The sequence below is a fragment of the Manis pentadactyla genome, chromosome 10, assembly GCF_030020395.1.
Source record: "Manis pentadactyla isolate mManPen7 chromosome 10, mManPen7.hap1, whole genome shotgun sequence".
NCBI classification, from domain to species: Eukaryota; Metazoa; Chordata; class Mammalia; order Pholidota; family Manidae; genus Manis; species Manis pentadactyla.
The window spans coordinates 24896315-24912674 of NC_080028.1; the positions used below are offsets into that span (position 1 = coordinate 24896315).

At 42.6% G+C, this 16360-nt stretch overlaps 1 protein-coding gene across 18 annotated transcripts in view; it reads left to right on the plus strand.

Moving 5' to 3' along the window:
• TMCC3 (transmembrane and coiled-coil domain family 3) overlaps positions 1-11080 on the plus strand; it is a 271029-nt gene extending 259949 nt beyond the window's left edge. For all 18 annotated transcript variants that reach the window (XM_036891128.2, XM_057486505.1, XM_036891135.2 and 15 more), the window contains 3 exons: positions 2832-3748; positions 5679-5814; positions 9635-11080. In XM_036891128.2, coding sequence (XP_036747023.2) covers positions 2832-3748; positions 5679-5814; positions 9635-9937 — 1356 coding nt within the window. In that variant the 3' untranslated portion in view covers positions 9938-11080. The remainder of the gene's footprint in view (positions 1-2831; positions 3749-5678; positions 5815-9634) is intronic.
• The last annotated feature ends 5280 nt before the right edge of the window (positions 11081-16360 follow it).

Below are 16360 nucleotides of genomic sequence, written 5' to 3' on the forward strand. Positions count from 1 at the left end.
TTTTTCTGATCTTAGAGTGATTTGACATTTATTTCCATCTAGCCTTTCCTGTATGACACTCTTCTGCCAAATAAAACAGCCAAAATCTCTTACTCATTGCAAAACTGTGTGTGTTGGAAGAGAGGGGCCAAGAAGTAACATTAACAAACCAAGTTTGTGAATGAGGCCTGACCCACCAACCTGGAGTTGTGTCCGCCTGTGCTACTGGCCTCCCTCCTCTGGGAAAAAGCCCTGGGTATGATTTCTCACAGGGCAAAGTGTTAATACTCATTGATGGAAATAACCCATGTTGTAGCCACTTAGGCAGAGTGAGATGTGTTAATACCTTACTAATTTTTGGCTATTTCAGCCTACTATCCCCTAAACAAAGATAAGTTGTGCTGAATACTGTCTCCCATTGGATTTCGTTTTTTTTTTTTAAAGGTTAAGAAAATACATTTATTTCATTACTAAAACATTTAAAAGGTAAATATTTGTGAAATATTCAAAAGCAAGTTATCAATTAAAACACGGTAGGCCCAACAAAAGCTAATAAAAGATAAGCACAATTCTTCATTAACAAATAGCTGCAGGTCCTTTATCAGTAACTCTTATACTTCAACTATTTTTCCCATTTGCCCTTTTTTTTTTTAAATTAATTAATTAATTTTTTTTTTTTAATTGAAGGGTAGTTGACACACAGTATTACATTGCATTAGTTTCAGGTGTACAACACAGTGATTCAACATTTATATACATGATAATTCTAGGTACCAGCTATCACCATACCAAGTTGTTACAATATTTTGACTATATTCCTTATGCTATACATTACATCCCGGTTACTTATTTATTTTACAATTGGAAGTGTGTTTATATATATATATATATATATATATATTTTTTTTTTTTTTTTTGTGAGGGCATCTCTCATATTTATTGATCAAATAGTTGTTAACAACAATAAAATTCTGTATAGGGGGGTCAATACTCAATGCACAATCATTAATCCACCCCAAGCCTAATTTTCGTCAGTCTCCAATCTTCTGTTGCATAACGAACAAGTTCTTACATGGAGAACAAATTCTTACATAGTGAATAAGTTACATGGTGAACAGTGCAAGGGCAGTCATCACAGAAGCTTTCGGTTTTGTTCATGCATTATGAACTATAAACAGTCAGTTCAAATATGAATATTCATTTGATTTTTAAACTTGATTTATATGTGGATACCACATTTCTCTCTTTATTATTATTATTTTTAATAAAATGCTGAAGTGGTAGGTAGATACGAGATAAAGGTAGAAAACAGAGTTTAGTGTTGTAAGAGAGCAAATGTAGATGATCAGGTGTGTGCCTGTAGACTATGTGTTAATCCGAGCTAGACGAGGGCAATAAACATCCATGTATGCAGAAGATTTCTCTCAGAACATGAGGGGGGAGGTTCTAAGCCTCACCTCTGCTGATCCCCATTTTCTCACCTGATGGCCCCTTGCGACTGTGCCTGTCTTATGTTGTTCCTCCCTTGAGGAATCTTACCCGTCTCTGGCTAACCAGTCATCTTCCGGGGCCATACAGGGAAATGTTAAGTTGGTAAGTGAGAGAGAAGCCTTATTGTTTGAAAAGGTTAGCTTTTTACCTCTTTGCATATTTATGCCCTGTGGCTTCTATGCCCAGCATTTGTCTTGAGGTGACCCATTGGATTTCTATGTAGACTCTATATCCAGGTATTATTCTAATCAAAGTGTTGTTAATCTTGACAAATCAGATGCTTCAGTTTAAACCTTACAAACCTTTATTTAGATATTGTGTTCAGACTCTACAGAGATTTATTTTTAATCCTCTGGGAACACTAGTGGTAGAATATCCTGAAAGAGGACCAGAGTTAGGGTGACTTGGATTCAAATTCTGGCTCTTTAAGTCTCTGTTTCCACTTATTATATGGATTTAACATATAATTTTATTTAGAACTTAAATAAAACTTTTTATAGCATGTCATAAAACACAGCATATAACATATTTACAACATGTAATATTATGTGGATTTAACGTATAATCGCCTGGTGCAGAAGGATCAAACAGCACAACCCATATGAACACCCACCATACCTGGCCAGCAGAAAACATTTGCCTCTCCCTTTTAGAGCACAAACCAACTCCCCCCTTTGCCAAGATGCTCAGTGACACTTTGCAGTTCTTTGCCCCAGGTGGCCCTTGAGTGAGAAAGCTATTTCTCTTGGTCTAGTATTATTGCTTTTTTTAAAATCACTTTGGTTTTGGTTTGGGGTTGTTTTCACATCTTAATACTGTTGTTGTATTACCCAATTACTGAAATTAATCTTGCACCATATTATTCCATCACATCTGTTTCCTGACACCATTAAGAAAATAATTTCTTATTGATGAAAGTACCTGCTGGAACTTTACTTCCTTTTCTTTTTTTCCTTTAATTCTCCTGTTAAATGATTGAGTTCTGAGTTAGGTGCATTTCCCACAATGGTGAAATTCACAGTGAAATAGGGCATGGTGTGCATCCCAGTTACCTGGGCACTTTGGGAAACTGGCACTGACCAGTAACCTCATTCTTTTATACATTTTCTACTTGGCAGCCAGCAGTTATTGTTAATCAGGTAGAAATCGGGAAATCTGAATCTTACAGTTAGTATACGTGGATGTAGAAAGGAGTTAGATTGTATTGTGTTTAACTGGAGAGAACAGGGGAGTTTTTGTCCTGTGAATACTTACAGTTTGAAAATCCAGGACTTAATGTCTATTGTGTGTTCAGAGTGTATCACAGCAACTGTCCCTTTGGCTTCATATCTTAAAAAGTTCTTCTTCCCCGTCCCCTTTAGGTAGAACGTCATGACATGAACACCCTAAGTCTGCCTTTGAACATACGCCGAGGCGGGTCAGACACCAACCTCAACTTTGATGTACCAGATGGCATCCTGGACTTCCACAAGGTCAAACTTAGTGCAGACAGCCTGAAACAGAAAATTCTAAAGGTAACAGAGCAGATAAAAATCGAGCAAACGTCCCGCGATGGGAATGTTGCAGAGTATCTGAAACTGGTCAACAGTGCGGACAAGCAGCAGGCTGGCCGTATCAAGCAAGTCTTTGAGAAGAAGAATCAGAAATCAGCTCACTCCATTGCCCAGCTGCAGAAGAAGTTAGAACAGTATCATAGGAAGCTCAGGGAGATAGAACAGAACGGGGCCTCCCGAAGCTCGAAGGACATCCCCAAAGACAGCCTGAAGGACATCCAGCCCTCTCTGAAAGATGCCCAGGCGAAGTCTCGGACGGCCCCCCACAGCATGGAGAGCAGTAAGTCGGGCATGCCCGGGGTCTCCCTCACGCCGCCAGTGTTCGTCTTCAGTAAGTCCAGGGAGTTTGCCAATTTGATCCGGAATAAGTTTGGCAGTGCCGACAATATTGCCCACTTAAAAAATTCCTTAGAGGAGTTTAGGCCCGAGGCAAGTCCCAGGGCCTACGGGGGCAGCGCCACCGTTGTGAACAAACCTAAGTACGGCAGCGACGACGAGTGTTCGAGCGGCACGTCGGGCTCCGCCGACAGCAGCGGGAACCAGTCCTCGGGGGCGGGCGGAGCCGGCCTGCCCTACGGCCGGGGGAAGCTCGCCATGATTCTGGAGGAGCTGAGGGAGATCAAGGACACCCAGGCCCGGCTGGCCGAGGACATCGAGGCGCTGAAGGTGCAGTTTAAGAGAGAATATGGTTTTATTTCTCAGACCCTGCAAGAGGAGAGATACAGGTATTTCTGTCTATTCTCTTGGAATTCTTGTAGCGGTGGGAGTCACTAACTGCAGAGAGACTGCTTGACAGTGACTTACTACCGGTTGTGTCTTCCATAAATATGGATATGGTCAAAAGGCATTTAGGAATCAATAGTTCTTTCCGTACTTCATGATTCTAAATTTTGTCATTTGTGACTTAGAGTTTGACAGTTTAGAGAAAGACATCATATGCGTGGCTCTGTTAAAATATTACTGTATAGTCTGTGAGTCATGTGCATATTAAGCTCCTGATTCAGTGGATTTCTGTTTTAAACTGTCATTACAGTAATTAATAGATCTGTATTTGATTTCCCCCCATAATAAATGACAAGTGCAAAACAAATTTATTGTCCAACAAGGTAGATTTTGTTTGGTATATCAATCTCAAAGCCTTCATACAAAGTGCACTTTTTTATGTACCATATTTTGCTCATTAACCTTTTTACCTTAGGAGAAGCTTCAAAAGCAATCTTAAGAGTAAAGTATAAATTCAAATCTTGTGGGTTATATTAGCTAATTTTAAAAGTCAGGCTGGCTAGCTTTTATGTGTAAAAGCTAATAAAAAATTTTTATGCCCAAATATGAGGTGATTTTCTACCATTTTCCCAATAAAAAGATTCCCCAAAAGTTTTGTCTAAATGAGTGTCATAAATATGTAGATTAAAAAGCAAATGCCCATTACATATTGTAATATTTAAAATTTAAATTTAGCTTACAGGTTGTTTTTATATTTGATACATGGTTTAAATGTGTTAATTTAGAAATGTGGCTCTTATCAGCTCTCATGTTTTATGAAGCAGTTTTTTAAAGCCTTCTGTGTACATCTTTGTGATTTCCTTGTCACAGAAGGACTATGTTTGAGTCACAGCTTTTCCAGAGAATATTGACTTTCATTCCATCTGAATAGCTTGGGACTCTAAAAATACTAGTAATTAGTACTCATTGGAACAAAATGTTATCCATTTACATAGATTCAGGACAGTTTTTGTTTTTGTTCTCATTGGTGATCTCCACGAGTCAGCCACTGCATGTTGCTTACCTTAAGAGGCTTTTTGTAACACCAACCAACATTAGGCACCTATCAAGTCCTATCTGAAAATAATAATTAAATATGTATTAAGGTTTTTTTCCGTTTTTTTTTTTTTTTGTTTTTTTCTTTTTTTATGGAAGTATAATTGCCATAGGATCTCTCTCTCTCTCTCTTTTTTTTTAAAATCATTCTACCATGTGGCCTATATAAGCATCTAAAACTGGCATTGATTGAAGTCATCCCAGGCTAATGTATCTTCCTTAAATAGTGTTTCCTGCTTCAAAGTAAACATTAAAAGTTTGCAAATAGGATGACGTCTCTACTCTCACAGGCTTGTGGGGAGTAAGAGGTGGGAATGAGAATCTTCATACTTCTATTACTTCAGATTTAGACTTTTGGAATTTCCACCTGATAAGCCATCTTTAATTTGTAATGAGCTTAATTTTGTATAGGCCCTTAAGTTCCAAGAGCTGAAATATGCATTCAGAATCAGTGTGCCCTGGGGAATACAGGACTGGCGTCGGTGTAGAAGGTGGTCCCCTCCTCACGGCTCTGACGCACCAGAGCTGTGGCCGTGAGCTGGCAGGCACTGTGCGGGCAGTGGGTGGAAGAGCCAGATTTGGTCTGCATGAACCCTTAGTACTAGTTCAGAGAGTTCAGACTAAGAGACCAGTCCTTTCTAGAGTTGGAATTCAGTGTTATCCAAAAACATCTTCCCACACAGCTAGACTGATTGTTTTGAAAACACAGTGTGTCAGGGGATGAAAACAAGCCAAGAGGCACTGCTGGTGGTGAGGCAGAAAGGCCGTCCTTCTAGAATGTGCCATTGGAAGACCTTTGAAATGTCACGCTCAGAATCAGCTCCTGTCTTTGCAAAGGTACGAGAGATTGGAAGACCAGCTCCACGATCTGACGGACCTGCACCAGCATGAGACGGCCAACCTGAAGCAGGAGCTGGCCAGCATCGAGGAGAAAGTGGCCTACCAGGCCTATGAGCGTGCGCGGGACATCCAGGTACCTTTCTTCTCACGATTAGACACTCACTCGGGCTCTTACCAGCCTTTCATTCATTTAGCAAACTTAAGTGTATTACCTGTCAGTCCTAAAGGATTTCTGGCATATGGAGCAAAGCATTTTCTTTGCATAGCATTTCTTCTCCACATTACAACCCCATTCACTCATGTGACAGAATCACTGAGTAAAGAAGCTGTTCTCTCTCTGTATTTTCTGCCTAAAGTAGTTAAAAAATATTTATTACCTACCCACAGCCATCACCTATACACCCTCCCCTCTCCATCATCACCAGAATTTTTTAAAAATTTAAAACATGGGGCAAACCTTGCCTTCAGGAAGTTTACTCCCTGGGTGGGGAGTCAAGAGTAGCTCAGCTGCTAAGCAGCTCAAAACAACACGAACAAGGGCCGAATTATATGATGTGGACTGTGAAAGCCCCAGACATTCAGATGTGTGGTGCCCAGCAAGCTGTGAACTGGGTGAACAGTTGGTCATTCGGTGGTCAAACATTGGATTTCAGTCCCAGGCCTGCCATTTGCCAGCTGTGTGACCCTGATCAAACCTTCAGTCTGTTTGCTCATCTGTAAAATAATAGCTTTGATATTTGTAAGAATTTCAAGCACTTGAGTGTATACCATGAGCCAAGCAATAGTAAAGCACTTTACATGTCTCTTTCTTTCCCCATCTGCTCCTAACAACAACCCCTTAAATTAGTTCCCAACCATTCTCCCTCCCCATTTCTCAGATACAGAGGCGATGGCACAGAGGTTAAGTGACTTGAACAAAGGTTCGCCAGTAGTCCTTGAGGGATTAATGTGAATGAATGTCCTGGAGAGGGTGGGCCTTGAAGGGATGGGTATGAGCTGGGTGAATGGAAGGAAGGGAGTTATTGGATCAGTAAAAACAAACATATGTTCCAGCATTAATGTGATGCTAGCACTGAGGTGAAACAGCCCTGGGCTTCCTGAGTGTTGTTTTTGGCTTTAATTGACATATAACTTTGTATTAGTCTAAGGTGTATAGCACACTGATTTGAAAGAGGTATATATGGTGAAGTGATCACCACAGTAAGTTTAGTTAACATCTGACATGGGTAAGATAAAGGGAGGAACTTCACAAGAGGAGCTTAAAAGTTCAGCCGAGTTCCATTTCAACATTTGCTGCCTTCATCTCTGGCTCGGAAGTGCAGAGGACATCCGCGTGAGGGTCTGGAGGGTCTTCCCTTTAATGACAGAGGCTGACTCTGCCACTTCCTGTGTGACCTCAGGCTCGTTAGCTCTCTGTGCGTCAGTTTCGTCATCTATAAGGTAGAAATATTAATGAGCTCTGCCTCAAGAGGTGGTTAAGAGGATTAAATGGGATAATTCATGTAAAATCCTTAAGTGGTTGCCTGACACGTAACGGGCAGTCAGAAAATAGCTGTGGCCATTCTTTTCATCACATTGGTGCATAGCCATGTTCCTCAGGGGCTGCTCAACTTCATCTTTATTTCTTGCTGCTTTTGTTCTTACAGGCAGGCCTCCACGATGGGAAGGGCTAGTTCAGAGAGAGTGGCTGTTGCCTGCAGGTGGCTATTGCACTTGAATGCAAAAGTCTTGCTGTCTTAAGCAATTGAGTTTTGTGTGTGTGCTTTTTTAACTCTGAATTTCTGATTAAAAAGGCTGGAAGATAATCCTCTCCTGTGTTCTTATCTCCAGTAGGCTAAGTACTGGACCTAAGAAAGTATTAAGGATTGTGCCTCTGAATCTCTCTCGGTGGATGTTGTGACTAAAATTCCTTGCAATTCACTACTTAATTATCTTGGATTTTTCTTTTGGCAAAAAAATGGGTAGCAGTCTAAGGCAACTCTAGGCTGCATCTGTTTATATATGTGATTCACCTACCCAGTCAAAGTTGAAGAATTGGCTTAAAATGTTGATCCTTTGTCTTGTTCTATCACCTTCTACACACCCTGCCTAAAATGGAGGACACAGGCTCGAGGAGTTGATAGGAATGCATGATTTCTCAGGCACATGCCTGTGATCACAGAAACCAGCACTTCATAGAATGTGAAGATCTGGAAAAGTTTTACCTTTTTCATTGGTAGCCTATGAGATGAGAGTAACTATAGTAGCTGAGAACCCTGCTCCTTGGTCCATAGAATGTATTCATCAGAAGAAAGGAAAGTCAATATTGGAGCCATTATGCTTGTTTAAACCTGAAAAGACGACTACTTTAATTGACCAAACACGCAGTGGCAACGGAGTCAGACAGCAGGCCAGTGAATTCAAAGGGACTCACTCTGTTGCCTCCTGGTAGGCCCTTTTCTCCCAAGAAGTGGAGGGTTTTTCTCTCGCAAGCCTCCCATTTGGTTGCTGGCACCCAGTCTCTTCTCCTGCGGTGTGCGGGCTCTGTGCTGGGGACAGCAGCCAGCTGGGCCTAGGGCCCCTCCTCATGCAGCTGGCCTCTTTCCAGGGGAGGGCTAGAGGGAGACCTGACCTAGTCTGGTGTGTCCTAGCAGGCTTCCCCCAGGACCTGAAAGGTGAATGGGAGATCCACAGGTGGAGAAGGGAGGGCGTGGGGAGGTAGACATTGTAGACACAGTACACTGCATGTGCAAAGGCCCGGAACATGTTCCTTTTCAGGACTTGAAAAAGCCAGTATGGTCAGAACATGGTGTGGGAGTCAGGGAGCTGGCATTAAGGCAGGAGAGAGTGGCTGGGTGTGGGCCACTGTTAAAGATTTGAAAGGCTTTGCAAAGAGGAGTGATGTAGATGTGGGCTGCTGTATGGAATATGGATCATGGGGTTGAGGAATGAGAGGGTGTGTGGAGAAGTTAGTGTAGAGTTACTGCAGGTGAGAGATCCTGGTGGCTTAGGTTTGGGAGGCGACTGCGGGAGTGGAGAAGTGGACCAGACAAGACAGATGCCATGGGCTGCATGGAGGGGGCAGCATGCCAGCTGGAGGAGAGGGCTGCCAGGGACTGCGTCGCGGGCTTCTCACCTGAGGAGCCAGGTGGATAGGGTGCTCTTTTCTGAGAAGGAACACCAGAAGGGAAGCAGGGCTAGTGGCAGAGCACAGGAGGGTGCAGTACGTGAATCCACATTCGGACGTGTTGCATTTGAGTGCTTTTAAGGAAGCTCAGATGGAGATGTCAGGGAGACATGTAGATGTCTGAGACAGCCTCAGAAGAGATGGCCGGGCCCCAGGTACACTTGGAGTCATCTGTGTCTTAACTGAAGCCTGGGAAGAAGGAGGTCAAGGGAGAACGCGTAGCCTTGGATAGTGTCCTGAGTGACACAGCTTTCAAAGAGCAGACAAAGCAGAGCTGCCCCATGGTCAGTTCTGTCCCCATCCCTTCTCCTTCCATCCTCTGTAGTCTGTAAATGGAGGCACAGGGACTCTGCACAACGGAAATAAGGACTAGCCATTGAAGACACCACCTCCTCCGTGGCTGCAGATAGTCAACTGTCACAAAATGGAACCTCACCCCAGTTCTGGTTTGTCCCTGATGGTACCAAAAGATGCCCATACTTTATGCACTTTATTTCAAATATACATGGAGCCAAGAATCTCAGTTGTAATTCCTCATCTGTGGTAGCCTACGATTGTGTGCACATGCGCGTTTTGTGTATGAGTAACAGGATAAAATGAGCCTTGGCATTCTGGTTTTACTTCTTTGTCTGTCATCACCGCCAGCATCATTGTCAGTTTGGCTGTTCAAAGCTGCCCAGGCGTGAAGCCCTCTGGGCTGGGAGGCTTTTGTGCATGCCCAGCATGTGCCCACATATTGCCCACGGTCTCAACAGCCTTTGATCCTCGCTCTCCCTCTTGCCCACAGGAAGCCTTGGAATCCTGCCAGACTCGCATTTCTAAGCTGGAGCTCCACCAGCAAGAGCAGCAGGCTCTGCAGACGGATGCTGTGAATGCCAAAGTCCTCCTGGGGAAGTGCATAAACGTGATCCTGGCCTTCATGACTGTGGTCTTAGTGTGCGTGTCCACCATCGCCAAGTTTGTCTCGCCCGTGATGAAGAGCCGCTTCCACCTTCTCGGCACCTTCTTTGCTGTGACTCTTCTTGCAATATTTTGTAAAAACTGGGACCATATTCTGTGTGCCATAGAAAGGGTCATCATACCAGGATGAAGCCTCTGGTTCCTGTCTTCAAGTTCTTTCACGTTTTCATTTTAAAGAAAACTTTGCGCATACTACCAAATTTTGAAATGGACAGTTTTGCTGACTAAAGGTGACAGGGCGGCCTGGGGCTGTGCACTGTAAATAACCACGGGACTCTTACCCTGGTCACAGTTGCCAGCTCAGTCCCTGTACTTGGATAACATAAATCTGTTTCAGAGCTGTCCCCTTGCTGCTCACTGCCTTAATCAGACCAGAGCTCCTGCCCACCTGACATGCCAAGCATGGTAAACCTCTAGTTATTGAGCACTTGGCATAATTAGTAATCCAGAAGAAATGAGATTTTAAGTCTCTGTTAGGTCTCTCTCAAAAGTGAGCTTCATTGTCACTAGCAGTTGTGTTTCCAAGTCCTGTGTGCAGCAAGGATGTGCCTCGACTTTGGGAAGGAAGGAAGCCCAGGTGTTGGCCTTGCTGAGCACTCATGGCCTGTGGAAGGACAGTAAATCCCACGTAATCCACCCGCTTGTCCACAGACGACCGTAGGTCCTGTATGTATTCAGTGTCCACAGTGATCAATTGTGTGTGACCCTCCATAACATGGAAACCTTACAACACACCTGTTTATCTATCAAAAGCCTAACTTATATGTTCTGTTGCACTTTAAATGGTAAGACACGAGGATTTTTGAACCTGATTTTTGCCACCTTATACCCAGGGACCTGCACACTTGATTTCATCTTAAGTGGCTATGAGTGCCCTGCCTTCAAAGCATGTAGAAATGCTTCTAAATCCCTCATCAACTATGGCTTTACCATTAGTTTGAGGGCCTATAAGCACCTCTCTGGAGGTTTGTGTTTGGGCAAAACTGAATTGTGATAAAGCCCCTTTGAAGATGGGGTTCACTTTGTTTCCTGGTCTGTGCGGGATTGCAGAGCACTTGGCAAATGAAAACAAATGATGCTCCTGTTGCTGGTTTTTTTCTTTTTTTTTCATGGACAACAAAGTCATAGTTTATAAAACTGAAGTGCATGAGGTAGGAGCCCTGGAGGCAGAGGCGGCTGTGACGGGATCTCACTGAAGGCCACTGCATCACTGGGAGCACTTCACCCGGATGAGGACTGACAGCATCCTCTTAGGACCCTGAAAGATCTGCAGGATAAAGTAAATCAGATCCAGTGTTGAAACCAAGGTTGTTATCTGTCTCTTAGGATCTTACTGAGTATAAATTCTAAGGTAACAGAGCGGACACACTTCCACTGAAGTGGAAGCATTCAAAAGTTAACATCTTTGGCCAGTTTAGGGGAATGCCATTCACTGTCTTCAGCCCAGATGATACTTCCCTTTAAATCTATTTTTCTGTGCAGTTAACAAAAACAAAAATATAGAAGACTTTAATGGAAATCCACTTGAGCCCCTCCTCCTGCCACCCCCTCTGTTATCTGAAGGCGTAAAGATGCATGTTAAGTGTACGTTTTCTTCCAGACAGCATTAAGCTGCCTGGATTTAAATTAAGTGCAATATTTTGCAGGCAGCTGCTCTTAGGGAAATATCCTGAAAAAATGTGACAGTGTGCCATGGTTGGAGAGAATGGAGTAGGCCAGCATTAGCCACCCGTCCAGTGTGAGACCCATGCAATTCAAGCTTTCTTTTTGGTAACTATATAGTTCAGTGGTTGTCAGTAAATTCACAAACTTAGGCAACCATCACCACTATCAAATACCAGATTTGAGCTTTTTAAAACAATAATCATCATTTCATGAAGTCTTGGGCGATAAAAGTGTTTTAGATTCAGAGACGAGGTAGTTCCTAGTCCCACCCCCATGTCATGACTGTGTCCCCTCCACTGTCAGGCTCTCCTTTGTTCTCCCAAGTTGGCTGTAAAGGCACTGTGACCCTTCAAATCCAGGGGAGAAAACATGTTCCAGATCCAGGGAAAGGAAGGAGAAAGATGGTGTGTTTTCTTTTACTTTTATATTTTAATTGCCAGCTTTCCCCTTTTCTGTGGGCATCGGTCTCTGCGTGAGCTGAGGGCTGGGTGTAACCTACACCCCTGTATCCAGCTGGGTCCTGGTGGGCTCCCCTTGATTTCTGTGAATCTCTCTGAGACACTTTGGACATGCCAGGGGTTCAGGTGCTTGAAGATGCTGCTGCTAGTGTAGAGAGAATGAGTGACGTTTCTAGCCCTTGAGGTTAAGGACTCCAGGAGGGTCCAAGAAGACATGGCCTCCTTCTCATGCCGCTGCGTTCCACTCTGTCACTCAGCCTAGCAAGTTTGCTTTGACACTTCCCAGACCTACGATCAGTGTGTCTCCTCTCCAGTGAGGGAAGTGAAGGAAATGCAGCGTGGCACACTCCACTCCCTCCAGTCTAGAGCTGTTACAGAAGCTGCTGGAAACTGGCTGGAAAATTCTTCTCAAAGAATTCGTATTTCCAGTGATTCTCATTAGATATCAAATAACGTTGTTTTCACTTGGATATGTTCAACCTACATGGCATATTTATTTCAGAGTCTTGTTTAAAGTTCATGAAGCTTTTTAATAATATGACATACTCCAAGGAGACTTTTATTCTCTGTAGTATATTATTATTTTCTTAAAGAATAAACCCTCCCATTGCATGTTTTTCTCACTGCATAAGGAGATTAAATACAATTTTATAAATATACAATTAAAACTAGTGAGCTAATTATGGCATATCCTGAAATTGGTTATTTTATTTGTATTTAAGTCAGCAAATTCTTTTCCCCACCTTTCATAAGTAGTAAGCATCTTGCGCATTCCTAAAGATGAAAACTGGTTGTGGGGTAGATCAGCACCTGCTACCTCAGTGAGTTTACTGAGTGATTTAAGGTACTGGACCTTGCCTGCCGGCACTGGATTTTTTTGTGACATACTATTTTCATGAACACCAAGATAATGCTAGTCTGCTGAGGACAAGACAAAAGCCTAACAATGGCTTTTGAAGCTTGTTCTAGCTTATATTTTGGGTATGATCAAGCCAGAACAAAACAGCTCCCTTCCCCCCCAAAAAATTCAAACCCACAATGAAACAGTAAATAAACATATTCAATTGCTGATTTTGGACAGAGAATAGGATTGGTCCCAAGTTTCTAGCATATACTGTTAGTGGTTTTGCTTATGTGACTGCTGTGTTCTATTGAAGGACTGAATCTGCTGAGACTCCTCCCCTTTCTGTGTCAGCCCATGATGTATTACCCCCTCTGTCAGTTAGCATCCATGTAAATTTAGCCCTTCTCCTGCTTTTTCACCTTGTTTTCACTTAAATATTCTCCCACTGTGTGTTTATTGCCCTGTCATTTTTCTAGCATATCAGGTTTAATTATGGGTCTAATAATAGTGACAGGAATTAGATTCCCTCAAGGCAACCAATTGCTTTTGTTCTTTTTAGTTGGATTTTAAATATCAAATTATTTTGCATCAAATGGTAACATTTTTGTATTGAACCTAACATAGTTGTAATGATTTGGAAAACCATTTCAGTATACTTACTAGTATGAACATATGTGATTAAGCAACCTATTTTGCATATTTCTGTAATTTTGAGGAATGAAATGGTAGGATGAAATGTCATTACTTCAAATTCAGGGCTTGATCTGGAGAAAAGTGTTTCAAGAAGTTGTTTTAGCACGTGGCCTAACTAAAAATTTGGTCTACAAGGATAAATCACTGAAAAGAATGAGACTGGCCTATTAAGTAGTTAAGAAGTTTTAAAAAATGGTAGAGTTAACAAGAATTTGGTAACCCAGAAGATATAACGCAGAACTAACCTATAATTTTCTAAAGCCAGTACAATTCTCTGTTTATAAGCAGTTGGAAAGTACTTTGATCGTTTTAGGAATGATTATGTATTGCAATTTTAATTTATTTGAAACATGTCTGTTGTATTTGTCCTAAGAGAAATGTTTCAGCAAAATGTGCTGTGTTGAGAATGTTTAGTCAGTAGTTAGTGGCTCTGAAAGTAGAAACTAGAAATGTTTATTGTGAGGTCTGTTGTAGAATTTCCATTTTGTGGGATACTGTATCCTTTCATGTCGACCTAAATTCTCTGTAGATTGTCACCCCATTCAAAGCAGGTGCCATTATTTTTTTAAATAAACATTTGATGTTAGCTTTGATGTTAAATAAAGACTTAGATTTCTTAAATTTTCACATTGGTCAGGACCCATCTCAATAGTAGACTGTGTGTGTGTGTGTGTGTGTGTGTGTGTGTGTGTGTGTAGAAACAATTCTTTATGATGGATTTAATCTTTAGAGCAATTTCAGCTTCACAGCAAACTTGATCAGACAGTATAGGTTTTCCACATACCCCCTGTCCCCACAAAGGCTATGTGTCAAAATCCTCCCTTACTATCAAAATCCCCCACCAGAGGGTACATTTGTTGAAATGATGAACCTAAACTGAAACATCATTATTGCCCAAAGCCCATAGTTTACATTAAGGTTCACTCTTATACATTTTGTGGCTTTGAGCCAAATATATAATGACACTTATCCATCATTATAGTACATACAGAATTGTTTCATTGCTCTAAAATTCCTCTGTGTTCCAACTGTTTACCCTCCCTTGCCCCTGTAATCAATTTGGAAAACAATTTCAAGTCTATTCCTGGGAAGTTGTCAGTATGTGATGTGTGGCCCACTCCTCGAGCCCTGGTTGGGGAGGGAGGAGCTGGTTATCCACAGTAGCTGGAATGCCAGGAAGTGGGTCCTAGTGTGGAAAGGGACATGTGGAGGGATGCTGAGGACAAAGCAGAAGCCCTCAGAAGTGGAGCGAGAAAGACCAGAATGAGGGGAACACCAGGGCTGCTGTGTTCCAGCACAGCAGGCGGTAGGAGAGTGGGCAGAGCCCTCTGGCAGAAGCAGTGTGTTGAGGGGGTTTTCTCACTTGTATAGGGCTTTGGTGTTTACAAAGCCCTTTCTTTTCATAGCACGGTAACCCCTCTGAACTAGGAACCCCAGTCCTATGATGTAGGCACCATTGTCCCCTTGATATGGATGAGATTGAGGCTCAGGCCATGTGCTTTTCCTGAGGTCATAGCCGGTGAGGGAGGGAACCAGGTCTCTCTTTGCCTTCGGCTTTCCTGATCTTGCCCTTTTAGCCTCTACTTCCTGTCAACTTGGTATGCGGCGCAGTTTTCTCCACTGGTCATCGGCACCCACCCTGTACAAACAAAATAACTAGAACACTTAGGTGACAGAAAAATCTGCAAGTACATCAGCACATTCCTTGCCCTAGAAAGTAGAGCATATTTGCCTCTCTGAAAGTCTTGTGGGACTCCACTGTTATTTTGCCTACCCGTTGTTGTTTGATGTCTGAAGATGTGACTAAGAAAATGGAAGTGATTGCATGAAATGTGTGTCCATCCCAGTGTATTCCTGAACGTTGTTTTAGGGAAAACACCAAGTCTTTACTTCCTTGAAAGAGATGGAAAAAGAGTTTGATTAGTGGGTTCCAGCTAATAATGAAAGATGTTGCTATGGAATAAAGCAATGCTTTCTGATTTTCAGTGATGAATGGACTCCCAGAATTCCTTGGACACCCAAGAATCTCTGTAGTCACTTGATAAAGTCTAATATAGCATTTCATAATAGCTTTTCTTAATTCACAGTCTTAAGATTACAGATTATCTGCAGCCTTACTTAGAGAGTTACTTTCCTAATAGGTATGACTATGAGATGTAGAAATGTCTAGGACACACAAGGTCCATGGTGACATCAAGCAGCTCCTTTCTGGGTTTTTGTAGATGGGGGATGACAGCATTCTTTCATCATTTATAGTGTACAGTGCTCTATGCCAAATGCTTGGAATGCAATATCAAATGTAGTTGTTCCAACACTCAATAAGATAGGGAGTATTATCCCTGCTTAGCAGAGGAGGAAACTGAGGTTCAGAGTGTCAAAATAACTAGCAGCAAGCTTGTGTGACCTGGAGCCTACACTGGTAACCACTGCCTTAAGGCATTGAGCAATTGCGTTCTAGTGACTCAGTTGCTCCTTGTTCCTGAGAGGTAGATGACTCTCCTGGAGCCCTAGAAAGGGCTACTTTGGACCCAGGACTGGAGCAGTCAATACTGTGATTGCAAATGCTCATTTGCACCTTCGCGCTAATGGCATACCACAGTGGGGACAGTTACCTAAAGCCGACATCCTGGATCTTTACGAGACGTGGGCTGACAGGTGTGTGGACAGAGAGAATGGAAGGCTATTCATTAAGGAAACTTCCACAACGTCCCTGGCTTCCTGAGCTTCCTGGGCTGTATGATGGGCAGCTGCCGTGGCAGAGTCCTTGTCAGCAGTCTTGCTGAGCTCTGAGATGCTGAAGTCCCTGGCGGTGTCCGCACAGGGCTCCATGGCAGCTGCTACCATCTGTGGTGGTTACCTCTGAAATTTCTCTCCTTGCTCAGCCAGCCAGAAT